Source organism: Lampetra fluviatilis, chromosome 11 (assembly GCF_964198595.1).
Source record: "Lampetra fluviatilis chromosome 11, kcLamFluv1.1, whole genome shotgun sequence".
NCBI lineage: Eukaryota > Metazoa > Chordata > Hyperoartia > Petromyzontiformes > Petromyzontidae > Lampetra > Lampetra fluviatilis.
This window is the reverse complement of record NC_136285.1, coordinates 447,747-461,880: the sequence shown is the minus strand read 5'-3', so window position 1 is coordinate 461,880 and position 14,134 is coordinate 447,747. Positions and strand designations below refer to the sequence as shown.

At 45.4% G+C, this 14,134-nt stretch overlaps 1 protein-coding gene across 1 annotated transcript in view; it reads right to left on the bottom strand.

Annotated features, from left to right (window-relative positions):
- LOC144934672 (complement C3-like) overlaps window positions 1-14,134 on the bottom strand; it is a 332,072-nt gene that overhangs the window by 194,029 nt on the left and 123,909 nt on the right. Inside the window, exons 14-18 of the mRNA XM_078860722.1 lie at window positions 6,021-6,089; window positions 5,271-5,468; window positions 3,680-3,782; window positions 3,077-3,159; window positions 2,009-2,148 (exon numbers count right to left, since the gene is read on the bottom strand). Of these exons, the coding sequence (XP_078716848.1) occupies window positions 2,009-2,148; window positions 3,077-3,159; window positions 3,680-3,782; window positions 5,271-5,468; window positions 6,021-6,089 (593 nt within the window). The remainder of the gene's footprint in view (window positions 1-2,008; window positions 2,149-3,076; window positions 3,160-3,679; window positions 3,783-5,270; window positions 5,469-6,020; window positions 6,090-14,134) is intronic.

Below are 14,134 nucleotides of genomic sequence, written 5' to 3'. Positions count from 1 at the left end.
CTCGCCATCACGGCCTCCACATTCCCTACTGCAGCAGTACGGGATGAGGAAAACCCTGAACAGTGTGCATAAAGACAAGCCAGAAACTGCAGTCAATGTCGCCGCACGGGCTAAGGAAGCACTTTTTTATATTAGTATTTGTGTATGTATATATTATTTTTTTAAGAGGATACACGTTTTTAAATATATGTTTTTTCCCCCAGGCAAAGCCTAGTTTAGAACGTGGACCCAGAAAAGGACGTCATCTCCCCATTCCCCAGACTCAGTAGTGACATCTCCCTCTTCACACCCCCCTCCCACCCCCTTTACCTGGATTTTCCTCACTGCATAATTAACACGTGGCGGCACATTCAGCACGTGGTGGTGGTGTTCAGCGCTTAAGTCCCCTGCTCTTCCCTGCTTGGTGCTTTGCCTGCGCGTGATGAGCACGGTATTACGATCACTTGAGTCGCCAATGTTAGATGTCTGTTCGTGCTCGTGCGGATTTGCCTACGTGCGGCGTGACCTGGCGTAGTGCCCTAGATCTTGCCTCGGCCGAGGGAGCCATGGGGTGCGTGGGTGGGGCTGGGGCAGCGGAATCGCAGGAAGGAGTTGGGGCAATTATAGTTAAGTGATAATTATAAATTTGACCTGCAGTGTTGGGAGCGGGGAGGAGATGGGGGACCCCCCCTCCCCTCCATCCTCACGCATCTTGATACATCTCTACAACACACTCAATTATTTCCAAGTTAGTTTTTTTCTACATTCCCATGTATTATTTTGCATGGCAGCCCCTGTTCCACGGAGCCTGGTGCTCTTCTCCGCCCCCTGGGCTTTTGGATGGGGCTCACCTCTTCCTGTGGACTTCTGACCTCATTTCTAAACTTCTTCTACCACAATGCATGAAGACCAGGATCTTGGACATGCAACTCTGTGATCATGCCCCAATACTAAGTCAGTTCATTCTAGACCCTGATGAGGTTATGCACGCACCAGGCCTATTACTAGGAAGCTTTGGAACATGCTACTGCCTTTACAATGCCCCCCAATACAAGTGAACCCAAATGTACAATTTGGCCCAAGATTATTACTGCTTATCCAATTTATATGTAGGCATGGTGCTTACATGACCAACGAGAAAAGAGAAAATTAATGGATGTTTCCCCGGGATTGCCCCAGTTGTCCTCCAGGCGTGGTCCAATTGTCTTTCCACACCTGGCTTTGCTCAGACACAGTTAAACTTTATTGGGACATTATGAACTTTTTCAATAAGATCTGTGGCACCAATCTCTCTCATTCAATCGAAACCACTCTGTGGGACCTGAAACCTGGCACTCTGTCGAAACATCAGCACGCCTTATTACAAACATTCAGCGTTATGGCCAGGAAGGTCATTGTGGCCAATTTAAAAGAGCATGAACTCCCTTCATGGATAAAATGGAATAACTTCCTCCTTGCCCTTGCAGGCATTGGACACTCAAGTCACAAGCTTAAAAAGCAGAGATCGGGAGTTCGAAGCCAGATGATCCCCGTCTTTACAGAGCCTAAAATGAGGCACATGGGGGGGGGGGGGGCTAGGTTGGGACTGACCCCCCTTTCTGGAAACTGGCAGGAACATATTATTTCTCAGAGGGACGTAAGTTCACAAGTTCACACGTAACGTGTACAATTATTTAACTTGTGCTGCTTTGTTACACGCCTTTCTATTTTTCCCCCAGCCCTTTTCTCCCCCCCCCGCCGTCCCCTCGCCATTCTCTCTCTCCCACCCCCCTTCTTCCCTTTTATGTTTGTTATCTTCTACCTTGCCCCCATATAAAGTTTCACTTCTCTGCTAGAGGCTTCCACCTGGGTAGGACAGTGGCCCCAATCTGCCCTTCTTCACCAAACTATGCTGCATCGATCTCAGGCTTTGCTTACGGGATTTATGTTCCACCTTATTTTGTGATTGGTGCTTTGTACCGGGCTCGCATTGAGTTGAAATAACATATTTTTTTCATTTATATTCTGTGTGTGTGGGGGTAGTGCTGACCGTTAAGGATTCTTCCAGGTAGTTGTACAGAATGACCCGTATTTCCGTTTGCTCGCCTCGTTTCACCGAGTAGGGCAAGTGAAGTTTGATGAAGAAATCTTTGGTAGAAACCAGTAACAATGGGTCTGCTAAACACACTCCTACAAGACAGAAGCAAGAAAAGTACAGATGACACCAAAACAAACTGTCGGAAATATGTATAATGAGCAGTATACAATCTCCATTATAATGATAATTATATGTTTGATTGTGCACCCTTTAAATGGGGTGTCTCAAAGTGATTTACATTCTAATCAGAGACTTACATCTCAAACCTGTACAACGGAATTTGACCCTGTGTGGCATTAGTCTGCTAGTAGAGGGCGATTATTTGCACATGTAATCCCAATTGAGTAAGTTGCAGTGTAATGTTTTGTACTTGGTACATTTTAACCGTGATGCCAACACACAATGGCCTACTAGAATGTGGTTACACTATCTTAATATCCCCTGTGAGCGAACAGCATGTAATGCATAATTAATTGACCCCCCGGCCTTCCAGATTGGGACCACGAACCACGACAAGTGGGAAATGCGCTACCACTAGGACATGTCAATGGGCCACATGCATCGCCAAGCTCACTTATACTGTCACATCAAGGCTGCACCCCAAACCGTGACCTGGTTATGCCCATCCTCCTGTTACGGTTTGCCAGTCGAGACAGCTATCACTCATATCGAGGGAATTTGACACTAGGGAAAAAGTCTGTCAGAAAACGAAAGGCGACGGGCATACCTCTGCTAAGGCTTAGCTCTGACTCAAGTCAGCTGGCTCAAAGCCATGCTTAACTTGATTTTGTTGAGCCGAGCCTGAGCCAAGCCACATGAGCAACTGAGCTGCTGACCTGCTCATGTGGCTCTGAAAGCAATTCAGTGGCTCACGTCCGAGCTGAACCATTAGAATTCAAGCCAGAGATGCAACTAAGAATAACGACCTCAGTCTAAATTTTTACTTGTAAAGGTGGCTTCTAAAATTAGCTTAATTTGGCCCAAAATAATTTGAAAGCGTACACAAAGGAATAAACGTACCTCTAGTTTTAGAGATGCTCACGGCCTGCATGTTCCAAGTGGTTATGGTATCTGGTAATTGTAACCTAATCTGAAGATGTTTTCTAAAAATAAAAGACACCATTTCATTGGATAAGTTATTTCCACAGACTTAATTACATAGGTAATTTGTGTAATTTTAGATTGTGAATTTGGATTAATTCAGTGCTCATAAAGATGGTGTTAAAGTTATGATTCGTAATACAATTTTGAGTAAGGCATACTAATGATGTGGCCCAAATGTGTCGTTAAGACACTCCACGATCCAACAAAGCCTCATAGTCATGTGCACAAGCATTAAATGACGTGCCATTTATTATACTTTCTGATTACAGTGTAAGTTGTGTAGCAATTCTCAAACCAAAGTTAGCAGTGAGATATGTCAGAATAAACACGTCACTTGAGACAACCTCTTAAATATATATCATAACTTCATAGGACCAACCAATACAATTTAAACTGAATATTATTGACAATAAATGAATGTTTTCTAGCTTCATTCTAATTTATCTGGGTCAATTCCCATTATATGTGTATATATATAAAACTCCTTGACCTACGTGTTCAGGCAAGGATGAGGCTTACCCGCTTGCAGGAATTTTGTATTTATTCCAGCCCCAGCTTTGAGGAAAGTATGACCTCATAGTAACGTCATCTTCATTCATCAACTCCAATTCTATAAAATCATCTGAAAGTAAAGGCAAGTAAATGTTATCTTCTTCACACGTTGAAAGCACAAGAAGACGTGAAATATTACGTACAATTTACCAATGACTTATTTATTTACCAATAATTTATTTTATTTTATATCTACGTGACTTTACCGAAAGAACCAAAGAGTATGGATCCCTGCAGTCACGAAAACTTCAAATCTAGATTTTACCAATAACTGTTACGGTCAAATTCATGAAACGTATTAATCTCTTTCAAACAAGCACTAAAAATCGACAAATCTATTTTTGGTACAAAATACTAACTTAAATGACAAAAATCCTAACACTACATTAAGTAAATTCCACTTGAGCAGGGAAATAAAGTTGAAATGAAAATATTCCAATCCCATGCCTGTAACTACTAGTATTTATATTTTATTTTATCGGATAAGGTCTAGATATCTCTTTTTCAGGGGCGACCTGGCCACAAATGATGGTTCAACAAAGTGCCTCATCATGTAGAAATGTATCAAGCCAAATAATCTTAACGCATGTTTCTATATGTGGACGGAAAAACCAGAGGACCCGGATAAAAATCCACACAATCAAGGGGAGAACATACAAACTCCAAATATATAGGTATCTGGGTCTGAAAAAAACCCACGACCTCCTTCATAGCAGGATAGGTAGTTAACATCTCACCACAGTGGCACCTAGCAATGCCTCAATGAGACTCAAGACTTTTTTTAAGGAGGATTCTGCCAAGTTTTCGCAGTTGGGGGCAATGTTGCTGCTGTGTGTAAACCCAAATAAGTAATCTGTAAGTAATTTTTCAGCAGTGAAATTTTTTGGCCAATAGCAGTTATAATGTTTGTGTTTTAGCTTTTATGTGCAAATTGGAGAACCAAGAGAAGCCCATGCAGACTAGGGTGAGAACATACAAACCACACACACTCACTTTAACTCTGCAGAAGTGAGAGAACAAACTCCACGCACTCACTTTCACTCCACGGAACAGCATGAAAAAATAGAAACTCCACTCACTTTCACTCCGTAGAACAAGGTGAGAACATACAAACTCCACCCTCACTTTCACTCAGCAGAACACGGAAACATATACAAACTACACACAATGACACAATCACCACTGCGATTTTCTGTGTTCTATGTTTACATGAGTCACCCCATAATGCAGATAAAATATAATTGACAGTTGATAAAAAAATAAGATTCAAGATTATAATTGGTAAATGATAAGAGAACAAGTTCCTACTTCACTGAATTTGATTGAATTCACGGCAAAGCAGTCAGGGTGACTGATGATGCAGCACCCACTGCACCCACAGACTCACTGCAGCCACTCGCTCACCAGTGGTCAGTCGCCTCCTTATCACTATTCTATCGCTACTACCATGGTTTACGTTCCCATGAACTTCACCTATTTATTCATCCACCTATGTTGAGGACTCCGTCTACCAGACTGTCCGTTTTGTCCGGTGTGCTTTGGCATGTGTGAATCTTACTCCGCCTCAAAATGCCCTGGACACCGATGCTTTCGGATTTCCTGTACTCTTCTGCTTTCTTGCAACACTGAAGAAAAGCATCAACACATTCCTTTGGGCCTGTGACACGCTTAAGACGTTCTTCACATCCCTGGCCGGTGGGGCTCATCTTCAAACCATCCACGCAGCATTTGCGAAATTCTTGAGTGTATTTTTCCGCTAGAAAAATAGAAAGTAACAATTACAAGCATGCAATTGAGTTCTTACGTTTTAGGCGCAGCCCTGCAATTGCATACAAACGTTTCCCGATGGAAAAGCGCTACTTGATGGAGCTCTAGAAATACTCTCAAGAGGACACGTTGGCCAATTTTTCCACGCTGACCAGCGTTTTTAAATATCATCACACATTGATATATTACTCGTGAACATTTGTAAAGTATTTCGTAAGAAATCTGAAGTTTGTTAGGCATGACTTGCACTGGTTGACAGTATCATGTCTGGAAGCAGGCGTGGTCCCAAAGTGTTTGGGATCACGAAAGAATATTACTTATGATTATCCATATAAATACAGATTCATATATTGAAAAGGCCACATTACACTGCACTTATGTATGACTTATGCTTTATTACCCAGGCCAACCTTACGGATTTCCAAGACTCATTTGAGGAGGGTCCAGCCACTACACTTATTTTTAAATACAGAATGTCCCCCCTCTCTTGCTGCAAAGTCATTAAAATTGTTGTCATGGTGAAAAATAATTCATCTCATACCTTCCCTCCTGATCTGCAACATTGAGAGCTGTCTTCGTTTTCTTGAGGGCACTTTTGGGCACCCGATTTCTGCACAGAAGCATTTCAATGCGAATTTAATTGTGCAGTAAAACACTTTCATTATGTAATATTGTGACATTCCACATGTCAATTACAACCTAAATGTTTTTTCCTAAAAACATTGTTAATGTTCACATTATAAAGCTATATTTAAAACCATGGCAACTGCAAAGAGCACGTATACTACATTTCCATGTCATGACACCCAACAAAACGTTAAGATAACATAGGGTTTGTTTCTCCATCAATTTACCCGTGTAGTGAGCGACTTCCGAGACACGACGTGTAGAGGGCTCCTTGTTTATTTCTCACACTTTACAGGCATAATCACTGAGCGACATATATACTGGGCTACGTATAGCTGATCCACTCATACAGCCCCATCGCCGGCATCTAACTAGATAGCTGGCTGACTATATAGCGACGACAACGATGGGAGCCGTACAGCAGATCGGCCATACGGCCGGACGATGAAGAAGAGATGACGGCAAAAAGAGCGACAACAGCCAGGACCCGAACCCCCACGACAGCCCCAAACCTGCGGTGATGTCCCCCTTATATACTCCTCAGCGTGGTCAAGCCCAGCCACTGGCCACGCCCCCTTCTAGAACTCTCCAGCAGGTTGCCGGAGCTTTCCGACTGTGACCTTTAGCCCATATACCCCCCCCCCCTTATGGTTGGCTATTATATAGTGCACCCAAACCTGTTATTATCCCTCCTGTCACTACACCTGTATTACATCAAAATAGCAAAATAAAATGTAATAATTGTTTGAAAAATATAGGGTCCTAATGGCAGTGAATTGCCAGCTCATATTTTATACAGGTAGAGTCACCAATCAGTTTGGAGAATCTTCTTATTCGTAAAGCTGACGTTGGTTTAGTGTAATAACTCTACTATTACATTGAGGTGGTTGAGCCAGACAATTGCGTCAGAAGTGTATTGCAGTGATGATGCCTCCTTCGTATTTCTGAATAGGACATTGAGTCAATATATGTTCCATGGTCTGTTCTGGGTGATCCCAGACGCACACAGGAGAGTTTTAAACCTTTGATTTGTATCTGCACCCTCTGTCATGTTTTTTCCGGAGGACGCAGTTTCGGGTTTGTGGCCCAAAAGCTTTATGGAAGTCAATGGACTTTTGCATTGAGCGGAGCAGACACTTGCTTGCTGTTTGGTATCAAAGATCTGTTCAGATCTACCAGAGAAGTCCAGTCCATGAGGTCTTCTCCATCGGCTTAATTTGCTCTATAGCCCCACAGAATCTGGTGGCTGTTAAAGTTTTAGTGGGTCCAATACGAGGAGAGACAGTTCCTTAGAGGCAACACGTTTATTACAAACTATGGGTACATAACACAAAGGGGTAACGGCCCCTTACACCCGATTCCCTAAAGAGGTAGCCCATAAGGACTAATGTGCCCTCACTCTGGTTATAGCGCTAACCCTACACTGGTTATGTTCTGAACCCGACCCTAGCCAGGGGTTCGGGTTCTGCCCACTGGTCTATCGGGTCTTCAGGTCTTCAGGGTGGCTCTTCGGATCTTCAAGTGGACAAGGACTGCCGGACCCGTTCAGGGGTCTGGCTTTTATACTCGCTCCAGAGTCTCACCGCCCCTAGCCACACCTTCCTTATGGAACTCTCTAGGGGGCCCTGGAACATGACAGCATCCGCCCAGCACCCCTCTTGGGGTCTGGAGTCCCTGGTGGCCCAAGGGCCCGACTCATCTCACCTAGCTTGTCTACCACCCCCTGTTGACACATGTCCACTACTGCAGGTGTAGGGGTGTTAGAAAGAGAGCCCGTTATGCATGGCAACTTATGGCAAACAAACACAGTGGGCGGGGCTACGTGAGTGCACGGGGAGGTGCTCTCTACGACGTCCGCGCCAGGTACCCCGGGGGGGCTGATTCGGAGTTATGATCCCCCGGGGCCCCACCCCTCAGCGGGGGGTTGGGTATAAAAGGGGATGTAGCGGAGGGCTCGGGGTTCTTGTTAAGCTAACCAGTGAAGACTGAAGACGTCTTAGCTAGAGCCCTGGACTCCCCTGGTTCGCCGTCCTTATCAGGGCCGAACAGGACCGAGCCAGCGGCGTGGTCCCGAGATCCAGAGCCGGTGCTCTTGTCAGCGCTGGTCTGGGACTCAGGGTACCAGGCCCGACTTACCAGTGTCGGGCCAGATAGCCTCCCCTAGCCCGTTAGAGGAGGATTAGGAGGCAGGCTAGGAAGTAGCTAGCGCGTGTATCCCCAGCTAGCCGGGTGAGGGGGCCGACACCCCCTCTAGTGTTGTATGCCACAACTGTGCTGTGTGAATAAACCCGTGTGCCTCCAACTCCGGCGTCCAAGAGTCGTGAACTCTATTACACAGGTAAGGGACAATGGTGAATATACATACAGCCTAACAATGGCACTACAAAAACACCAATGTATAGACCCTCAATATTGAATTGGAGGACCTATCTGAAAGTGTGATGGGGGCCCTGGAAAAGAGGGCCATTATGGTGGCTTGAGTTGTTGTTGTTGCTCTGGAAACCGGGCGATCGTTGATCAATGTTTGGCCACCGGGTTGATGGCATGAGCTGTGATTTCTCACTTAACAGAGTGGGCTGAGTGAAGGTTGCAATCTTCCACCTCAATGATTTTATTTAACTCCCATTATTCTTCATGGTATGTCCACACATTCACATGGTACAACTCCATTTTTAAAGGGTAGGATAAAACCAGCAGCAGGCAAGATGGGCCAATCGATTCAGCATTGCAGCACAGGTCACCAGCACAGTGATGTGTAAGATGGCTCAGCTATTTGCATTGCTAATCAATCATTTATTGACCCACTGTAATATAAACATGAATAGACTAAAATATTGATTACATGGAAAATGCTGTTTAGCCAATTACCCTGCTACCTAACAAGGGATATCTGTGGTGCATCAGTTACAAGAACAACAACATAAAAATGATACTTAACAGAGGAACAGGCAACAATGGAACATAATGTGTTGGAGATGCAGGTAAAATAATGTACAATGAACAAACGTTGACCATATCTTACCTATAAACGTAATTTTTTGTCTGTCTGTCCCCCTCTGTCTGTCTCTGCACGCCTATCCTTGTAACGCTTTTAACTGACAAACTGTTGGGTTTACGTTTCAACAAAGTGCACAGATACAACACACTAAGCCCCCCAGTCAAATGTAAACTAATAAAATCACACTTTATAACAAGGTACGCTGATTGCGGCACCAAAGAATGCATCTGTGCTTGCGCGGAATCGCTGACTCAGGGTTACCCCGAGTAATGTAAACGAGCTTGCTGAGCGGCGACCTCCTTCGCATAAAAAATGCAAAAAAGAAAAAAATTAAGCATAGTTACTGCTGCACAACCAGACGCTGAGATAAATCCTGAGCAGTGTGATTCTTGCCCCCCCACCCCAATGTGTGCAGTTACTACTATATAGTCAGTAGATACTACTGTAGTGACATCGGAGATGTGGAAGCGATGGGGGCGAGAGCCCACGTGTTGCGAGGCGGTGGCGACAGATTAAGATTTTCAGTGATACCAAATACGACAACGGTCGTACTTCTCTATTGCTGCACCATATTGATATGGGAGACAGCCTGTTCGCTAGAGCTCATATCGGATGCATCCGGTGGGGAAGGAATATGCCAACAGGTGGTGGCTGGCGCATGCCAAGTCTGCGTGGTATGCCGAGACAGACATGCTAATTTCTCTATGCCCCCCCTCTCTCTCTGCCCCCCTCTCTCTCTATTTAAGGCCTCAACACAGGCGTTTTTTCTCTGTGTGCCTATGTGTGTGTCTCTCTCTGTGTGTCTCCGTGTTATCTCTCTCAGCTTATGTGCCTGTCTATGTGTCTCCGTGTCTGTGTTTTGTCTCTCGCTCAAATTTAGCAATCTTTGGAAGAACTTAATCAACCAGGTTGGGTATTGACTATTATGTTAGCCGACTCTCTGTGTTGTATTGCATTATATATTTCTAAGTTTACTAGGTTTTGATATCTCTTTCTTTCATACCTGATGATGATTGCTTGTGTTGCAATCGAAACGTCGTATGCTATTATTTAATTTATTTTTTCTTTCTATGCGACTATAACATAGCCAAATGCATTACTAACATCAAGGAGTCAATATACGATATCAAAGGTTCGACCCTTTATGTGTTCTGGAGAAAATAGTTGCTGGACATCATCAAACACTTCCGTGGCTTCCCAAACGTCTCTGGCGAGGTCAAAAAGATCGTCACTTTGGCCAGAAATATTGGAGGGTAAGGATTTGTGTGCAGTCGCATACAAATGAGCTCATGGAGGAAGATCTGGAAGACCTGATGTAATCAGCTGAAGAACCATCCAATGAGAGTGAAGAGGATGAAGAGCTACTTGTACGGTGTCATATGACAATAAAGGCATTATCTGATTGCTTTCTTAATTTGAAGAAGCAATAGATAAAGTCAATAAAATCAACCCTTTCATGGAGAGAAGCATACAATTTAAGAGAGACGTGGAAGCTGCATTGCAACTCTATAGAACAATCTATAAAAGTTTCCAATTAATAGCTGAACGTCCATCGTGCAGACCCCAACAACAACCGCCATTCGCCACTAAGTGGCGGTGATGTCACCTTGGCGCTTGTGCCAGGCTATGTGCACGTTGAGGCCACGTGAAGTGTCAAACGCCCGCTGGTAGGAGGTAATGGGGCAGACTCAGATACCAAGGGGCAACTGAGATGACCGGCCGATGCACCACCTGTACCCCTACTGTGCCAACTTGCTGTGCTTACGCGACCCGACGCTCTGCTCGTTGTTGTGAGTGTCGCTCCTCTGCCCTCCGTTGTTGTCGGAGGGTGACTGCCTCCAACTGCCCAGTAGCATACTCTTTGGTTCTTTCGGTAAAGTCACGTAGTTAGAAATAAAATAAAACAAATCACGACGTTTCGATTGCAACACAAGCAATCTTCATCAGGTGGGACAACCACAGCAAGAAAAAAATTGCTGAAGTGGGCGAGAGAGCTGCCATGGCAAGAGGATATATAGATAAGAAAGGGGGGGGGGTGTAGTGTAGGGGTAGGGGGGCGCTTCGTGAACACTAGGGGGAGAGAGGAAATGAGGCCGGGGGGGGGGGGGAGTTGGCAGGGCTAGAAGTGGGAGGCTGGGAAATCTGGGTGATGCAGGGGGAAATTAACTCGGAAAAATAGACTAGTACCCGGCAAATATGATGGAAACAACCATAAACAGTTAAGGTTTTAACTGGTTAATAACATCCTTCCAATGATTGCTCAATTTGCATCCATCTTTGCGGTTGAAATTATGTCTATGTTTACATATCTGGATGGCTTCATGAACAAACCTTTGATAGTAGCCCGAAGGTTTGCAGAGTACCTTGGTCTCGGAAAAAACAATATCATGCGAGCCCACAGCGTTATAACAATGGTCAGCCACGGCAGAGGTATTGGTTCTGACGTGTTTCAGATCTGCCTTGTGTTCACGACCACGGTCCGAGACGTGTCGTTCCCCAATATAACTGCTACCGCAGGTACAACTCAGTTTGTAGACTCCAGGATATTGCATGTCAGGAATGACATCCTTCACAGATGGGATTAGATCATGGATGTTGTGTACTGTATTGAATCGGACCTGGGTCTTGTGTTTGTTGAAGATTTTGTAAATCTTTTTGGTAACACCTGCTAAAAATGATAACGTGATGCTTTTGATTGGCTTCTCAGGGGATTGTTTCTCCATGGTTGGAGAAACAACTTCGTGAAGAATGCAGTCCGAGTACCCATTCATCTTGAGGGCCTGATGTACGTGTTCCAGTTCACTGGAAAGGTGGTGTTGGTCGGAAATGCAGTGGGCCCTATGGTGTAGTTTTTTTTATGAGGGAATTCTTCTGTGCCAGATGGTGGTGGGAATCAGGTTTCAGATAGGAATCTGTGTGGGTGGCTTTCCTGTAGACACAGTGTCCCAACGAGCCATCAGGTCTCTTCTCAAACAAAAATTGGTTAAATGCTGGTAGGCCATGTGGCATTTCATTGGAACCTTGTAGATAACATGACTGCATCTTCTGCCGCAACAATGTCCTCCAAATGTAAGGTTAACCTTATTGCTAAATTCAATAACTTGTCAAAAATAAAACAGATCCACACATTAAAAAGCTAGGTGATAACAAGACTGTTATCAATCACAGTAGCAGCACAATCTCCGATAGCCTAAAATCGGTACTAGCTAGAGGGCTGAATTTTGCTGTCACCCCCAAACACATCCCAGTGGATGATATAATTACCCAGATAGATGTAGCCCTCAAAGGCTTGGAATACATCCCGACAGACGTGGCAAGATCTGAAATTGCCACCATCCTTAAAAATGCTAAGAAACCCATTAGTAACATCAGCAAAGACGAGCACTCTGAACTCGCCAAATTGAAAAAGAGAAATTACATAGTCATCCTCTCAGCCGACAAGAGCAATGCTACTGTCGTCATGGATAAAACCACATACAACAACAAAATCCAGGACTTAATGATGGCAGTTACACCAAAATCAACAAAGATCCTACCAACCGCCTGGCTACAAAAACCAACAATATCATTACCAGTTCGACTTCTCTAATCGAACATTCAAACGGCTCTCCCTAAAATCTTCTGCTACTAGACCACCCAGATTCTATGGTCTTCCAAAAATCCATAAAGAAGGTACTCCAGTTCGGCCCATCGTTTCCACTATCAACTCACCTATCTACAAACTGGCCCGTTTTCTGTCTGATACCTTGCTTCCATTCACGGGCAAGACTACCTCAGCTGTACATAACTCAACTCACTTGGTCTCTCTAATAAAGCGCATTTCACTGTCCCCAGATGATTTGCTCGTCAGCATTGATGTAGTTTCTCTGTTCACCAAGGTTCCTGTACCTGACACCTTAGCAATATCTTCTTGGTTCTTTCGGTAAAGTCACGTAGAAGGGAAGTAATAAAATAATAAAAATAAAACATAATAAAATTATTCTCACGACGTTTCGGCCACAACGCAAGCAGCCGTCCTCAGGTGAAAACCAGATCCGTCAAGGCGACAGAGTCTGAATGAGACAGCACACGAGCTTGGAGCATATATATGTAATGCGGGCGTAAGCGACCTTCCGGATGTGACGTCACGAGGAGGCGGAGCCAGGTGACGTGGGTGAAAGGTTGGGGTCCTTAAGCGGGTAAACCGGAAAGAGAAGGCAGTCGGGTTGTGAATGGAAAAGGGTGAGGCCACGAGGGCGAACGAGAGGAAGGGGGCACCGCCGGCGAGCGGGAGCCGACTCCAGAGTACAGCCAGGAAGGCTGTGTGTTAGAGGCAGCGGTGTGGCTGCAGAGAGTCGCAGGAGCGACGAAGAGAGAGAGAGACAGCACGAGGCTGTCAGCGCTGCGGAGTGAGCAGCAGCGATTACAGCCAAGGGGGCTGAGAGTGAGTAACAGCAGCGGAGCTGCTGTGGGGGCTGCAAGAGCGACAAAGAACAGCAGCGGAGCTGCTGACGGTGACTGGAGTGACATCGGAACCAGCACTGAGAGAATAAGAGAGACAGCCGTGTGGGTAATACAGTACGGACCAAATAAAGGACACTGAGTCAGAGATCGTAGTCAAGTCTTTTATTACACTGGTGTCAGAAGTGAAACGGCTTGTCAAGACGGCTCGGAAGAAAGAATATTCCTGTGCCATCATCTGCTACATCATCCGACTTACGATTGAGACAGATGGCGCAGCTGGAGACCTGGAAAATCGTGCTGGCAAAACCGTGTGAGCTCACCACGCCGACGACGGCAGTGGGGAGAGCCGAGGGTGGTCTGCAGGCCGACGCCTTGCCTGCGCTGCCAGCGCCATCTGCCACGCGGCACGGAGACGCCATCTTGGGCGTGGCAGGGGAGAAACGGCGGGAAGCCGCCATCTTGTCTTCACCGCGGCGGGGAGACGCCGCCATCTTCAACATCGCGGCGGAGAGGCAGCCTTGCGCTGCCATCTGGAGGTGCCGCGGGGAGAGCAGCCTGCTGTGAGCTGCTGTTTTGCGAGGGGGAGC